The 6,000-nt window shown below is 32.6% G+C and overlaps 1 protein-coding gene across 1 annotated transcript in view; it reads left to right on the top strand.

Annotated features, from left to right (window-relative positions):
* LOC145662358 (ubiquitin carboxyl-terminal hydrolase 47-like) overlaps window positions 1-3,775 on the top strand; it is a gene marked incomplete in the record, with an annotated part of 33,523 nt that extends 29,748 nt beyond the window's left edge. Inside the window, 1 exon segment of the mRNA XM_081727868.1 lies at window positions 1,827-3,775. Coding sequence (XP_081583994.1) covers window positions 1,827-2,010 — 184 coding nt within the window.
* Between the last annotated feature and the right edge of the window lie 2,225 nt (window positions 3,776-6,000).

Here is a 6,000-nt window from a genome sequence, read left to right on the forward strand (position 1 = left end):
CTTCGAGACCTCCTAGATTGAGAATTACTGCATTGGCGTATAGTCACGTCATTTAATTTTGTTAGCTGTATAAAATACTTAAGGATGTAACATTCGGTTGCTTAAATAGAATTGAAAGACCTTTTCTTATTTTATTTATTTATTTATTTTTATCGTTTAGATGAACGAATGCTTCATCTGTTACACGTGCAAAAATCACTGAATTTGAGGCATACGAAAGTAAAATGATAAGCCACTTGGTGAGCTATGTTGTAAATGGAGTGCGTTCTTTATTATAAAAAGATTGACTTCTTAAAAAATGAAGGAAGAACTGTTTCCACAGTAGGAAGAGTTCCTAACGTTTCCGTCATAAGAGGTGTTAATATTAGCGGTATTATTCGAATTGCATAGTTGCTGGCACCAACAAACATTAAAAAAATTAAATAAACATATCTACACGATGTGAAATGTACTGAATTATTTCCAACGCATACTCGTTATTATCTATCTATTAAAATGATACAATAGCAATTAAAAGCGCCCGAGCTCCAACGTATACAAAGGCTTTCAAATCTTTCATTTACGGTTATGTGTGATTTCACGTTTATCAGAGACAAACATTTTAAGTACGAGTACTTTAAATAAATCAGTTAACTAGATCTTTTTCACAAAGTTTATGATATAAAATTATTGTTCAAAGCCTTTGTATTTTAATAAGCCTTCTCTAAAATCAATGCACATGAATTGTGCTTCCATATTCCGAGTTCTTTTAAACTATATGTTGTGGAAATTTATATGTTTGTGGCCAATCCTTTCGAGAATGAGATCTCGGAAACTACAGGCTATAGAAAGATGACGTTTACACTGATCGATTGGAAATTTTGCGTAGATTGTCCAGTTCTAATTGAATATTTTAAAAACATGGCCGTTATTTCTTTGTTACATTTTTTAGGGTACGCATGGAAGCATTGAAATGAAAAAAAAAAAAAAAAAAAATATTCTACGCGTTATACATTCCAACACCACGCTGTTGTATGTAGGGGTTGCATATGTCTCAGGCATTTATTTCATGGGCAAATAATAATGAAAAAGGAACGATAACAATTTCTCTAGTTTAACCAGTAAGATGAATCTTTATTTTTGGAGTGATTTGCCCAATGAACATCATATATAACTGCGATTATAATTAATTGCGTATGTAATGTGTTTGCTTATTACATACTGCATGGGAGAAGAAAGAAAACACTGGTCTTGCATGAATTAGAAACTCCAACCGGAAGTAGGCTCAAATCTTGCAAACGGTGCGAAATATTGAGGCCCCCTTTATGATACGCCTTGCCGATTTTTTTTAAATCAAGACTTTTTTCACTTGTGTCTGTAAAGGGACATGTACAGATGTGAGGAATGAGAAGGATATTCATGCTCATATGCGAATGATGCGCTGTGTAGAGAGCGCAGGTTCAGTTAGTTATTATTATTTATTTATCTATTTTATCAAGGTTGACCTACATGTGCGACATTATCTACATAGTGTTTGTGCTATACTTATTAGATCAGAAGATCCAGTATATTTCAGGTAAAATTATTCTTGTAGGCCTTATATCTGGAGAACTACATATAGTGTACCCAAACCCAAACTATCACTTAACTTAGGATGATGTATTTATTCTGTAAAAAATACGAAAACTCGATTTAGAGGCCGTTCAAAAATTTTGTGACCCCTGATCCAAATACTAATTATTGGCCGAGATCACAGTCCTTTGGTGCATTTTGTGGATCATTCCTAAATTTTTTTGTTTTCTGTACTGGTTTCATTATATATTAACTGTGAATGTTCTTTTCTGCAGAGATTCTCGAGAGGAACTGAAACAGTTGACGAGCGAAGAACGGAAAGAGATTATGAGCAAAGAGAATTCTCGCTTCAACAAAGCCAGTAGCACAATCTCCACTTATTCACCCCGTAAGGAGAAGGCATTGAAAATCTACTTGGACACGCCTCCAAGAACTCGTGATGAAATCGAAGTGGACTGAATTCAAATGTTATTCAAGTGTACATGTCCATGTGCTAGAAACAAAGAACCAAACTGCTTAAAGAATCAGTCGAAAGAGAGAAAGAAGAAGAAGAAGAAATAGCTAAAACCTAAAAGAGGTTGAAGTATAACGTAAAATGCCTTAATTTTCAATTTCTGCTGGAGCTGTGTGTGTTACGAGTGATGATGTGTGTGTATGGACGGTTAAAAAAAAAAAAATAAATAAATGAAGCCTCCTGAATTAGTGCGAGAGGGAGAGCGAATGAAAAATGCCTCATGTTAATACAAATGCTTACTTGTTAATGTTTCTTTTGAGTTCTGGTTTTCAGACAACTCATTTTTTTTTTTTTTTTAATTGTCTTCTAAGAAAGTGATAAGAACTTAATAGCATTGCAGTGCTTTTCTCCCCTCCTCTCTCAAGCTGAGTAAAAATGTTTAGAGTTTGAAAAAAAAAAAGTGTTGTTTGTGATGTCGAAATATTTATTATTATAAATACAAAACAAAAAGGAAACCAACAAAATTCTAAGCTTCAGATTTCAGTTTAGTTCATTTGTTGTTTGTTAAAAAGAATGCTTGCATAATATGAGTGATACTTAAAATGTAAATCAACATATTGCGTATTTTTTCCCATTTTTTTAAAACTAAGCATGAGATAGCGACTGAGCAAATTTTTTTAAAAACTTTTTTCTTTTTTGTTGTTGATTTGCATATGAATGTAAAAACATACATTAATTAATTAATGAACTAGTGCATTGTGACATTTTATGAATTAATTTTTTTTTCTTGAGTACATAAAGAATACATTTGTCAGTTAAAAAATATCTAAAATTTTTCCAGTGGTGGTACACATGTTTTTGTTTCCTGAAAGTGTATATCTGACAGCAGTTCAACCTAGAAGGGAATATACATTTTTGCGCTAGTGTCTTTCAAGTTCAGGAGTAAGTCCATGCCATGTAGTAAAATAACAAAATAAATAAACAAATAAAAGTAAAATAAACATTGGTGTAATAATGGATAATGTAAGAAATTCTTAGACAATTTATTGCCGGCCATAAATTTTCAATTTTCCGTATTCTCTCTTCATGGTGTGTGACTACGTCTTAGATTTTTTTTGTTTTAAATTTCACTATTCTTATCAATTCTTTTTGTTTTTCCAATTTCAAAAGATAGATTGATTTCATGTTTTTTAATCTTAAGTACGTAAGTAAGGTCCCAGTACTTAAATGGATCATCACACATATAATCTTCCTATCTATCTATATATATATATTACACGAGTATATATATGATATAAACAAGCATGTAAGTGTGTCCTGTGCGAATCTTAACTAGAAATTTAAATCTTCATAAATTTGCATCAATATTATATATTTAAAATAAAAGAAATGTAAACGAACTACTTGTGCAAAAGAAAGCGGTGTTGATTTTTTTCTTTTATTGTACTGTTAATATCGGTATTGTTTCTTTAAAAGTTTAAAAAAGCAGAAAGTGCTGTGGTAAAAAAAAAAAAATCTGTAAGTGTTAAAAAAAACAATACTAACAAATATCTCCTAACTAGTAAGATTGTTGCTATTCGTAGGGCAGTTGTAACATATAATGTATCCTTGCATATTTTCAGTGATAACGTTGTTGGTTTAATTAAAGAAAGAGGTTCTTTATCGAACCGTAATCAATGTATGTACTTCATATCATATGCATACAGCACACGCGGTAATTGAAGCGGATTTCATTACTAGTGTTTCTTTAGTTCTGTACATTTTTTTTTTTTTTTTAAGAAAGATCACTTACTTTTTTTTTTTTAACGTACATCTGTCTACATATATATATATATAGTTTGTTTCAGTGTTGTGACATTTTGTCTTGTTTTTTTTCGATGACAAAACATTAGAAAGAAAAAAATACGAAACTACGAGGTGTGTCCAATAGTTTTTGCGTTATATATATACATATTTTTTTTATTACTACACAGGTAAGCAACATGAGCGTTTAAATTCAAGTGTTATCTTTTGATTCGTAAATAAAAAAGGAATTGAATTGTTAACTTCTTTAACATGAATTTCAGACGTTACTGTAAATAAGTAATACCAAAATATTACGTTGCATTAAACAGTAAAGAAAGAAGAAAAAATTAGTTGTGAATTACAGCCTGTTGTCTGGTTGCTAAGGACAATAAATTAACATAGCAGATCATTTTCTATTTATGTCTGCATGTGCGATGTGTAATCCCCAGTATTCCTTTCCTTCTATGCGTGTGTTTCTACAGATTATGGAGAAAAGCAAATGAAGTTTACGTTTTAACTCTAAGTGAGAGTGAATGTACAATTAAATTTGATTTTCTACATAAGTACTAGTTACATTTGTAGTTGCAGATAAAGCGAAAGGATTTCTCTTCAATTAATATAGAATGAGAAGTTTTAAAATATGGAGTGATCTATACAGGTGTTTCGTGCTTTTTTTTTAACACCGCTAGTGCCCTTGAGTTTCTTCTTTCTTGGGATATTTAGCATCGATATTCGAGCCTGTGGGTTACAACGTCACCTTGAAACTGCAACGTTATCGCATTAGGTTTCCTTAGTTTCAATTGTCATATTGAACTTTTAAAATAATTTTTCTATATCTAATGAAAAAGGAACAAAAATTTAAAATTTTTAAAACTTGTGTATTATAAATGTTATGGTGAATTATATCGTTTTTTATTATATTGTACAAGGTATGATCAAAACGTACGGTGAATATAATTGCACAGTGCCATCTATTGATGATGTATCCATTTCAACTAGTAACCTCGGTAGCCTAAACCTTTGGTACAGTCAGTGTCGAGTTTCAGCGAGTTGTGACATGTTAGTTGGCTTCCAGAAGCAGAAGAGTGAGGACGTGTTAAGAGTGTATGTCCTGCGCCAACATTGTTTTGTTCTAAGCTGCAAAAGTGTCAAAGAAGCTCACGAAATGTCAAAATGAAAGTATGACGATGAAGTGGTGACATTGAAGACTGTTTACAACTAGTATGAGAAATTCAAAAGCGGCAAGGAGTCGGTTGAAAACGAGCAACAAACGAGACGTCCTTCGACGTCAAAAACAGATGAAAACGCGCTAAAAGTGGCACAAAAAATTAGTCCAAGCAGGTGAATGACTATTCGAGAGCTTTTCGAAGAACTAAATATCTCGTATGGATCCGTGAAAACCATTTTTACCGCTGTTTAAATGAGCAAATGCTCCCTTTACTACGAAAACACTTCGGTATCACACCGAACCGCGTTTTCGCGAGTTTTTGTCCGAAAAAAAATATTCAAGTCTGTCCACATTCGCTGTGCTCTCCAGATATAGCACCATGCAACTTTTGGCTCTTCTTAAAAATTGAAACTGTGCCTGAAGGGAAACGTTTTGCCACCATTCTTGACGTTGAGAGAGCCACGATGGAGTAGTTGAACGCCATTCCAAAACATGGATTCAACGATGGGATAAGTGCACTGCTACCCAACGATAGTACTTTGAAGGAAATTAAATTAAATTCCATGTAATCTTATTGTTTCTAGTAAAACTATTCACCGTATTTTTTGATCATACCTCGTACATATCAAAGGGTGTTATATCATCGAGTAGTACTTAGTGTTGGGACATATTCTGTCATTACTTACTCAAGTCTCTGCAGTAGTTCCAAGTGGCAGTGAAAAGTTGGTACATGTAACCCAAGGACATATGACTCAGAATGATATAAAGCGTACCAGTGGAGTGGCAGCTGTTACATATTTGAAGATGAAGTTTAGTCAAAGAAAACTGCGTTGCGGTGTACAAGTGTAACATACACCAGTTGAGATTTGGGATCTCTTAAAATCACTAAAAAAATTTATAAATAAAATAAAAATCCAAATAAAATAATAAAAAAAAGCATCGCACCATAATTCGATACAGTGATTCTGTCGCTGATAGAGCAAAAACAGGGTCGCTCACATGAAATAAGGACGTAAGGAGCCACTAACACTGTAACCATAAG

This window comes from Thermobia domestica, chromosome 10 (assembly GCF_964235325.1).
Source record: "Thermobia domestica chromosome 10, izTheDome1.hap1.1, whole genome shotgun sequence".
Classification (NCBI taxonomy): Eukaryota; Metazoa; Arthropoda; class Insecta; order Zygentoma; family Lepismatidae; genus Thermobia; species Thermobia domestica.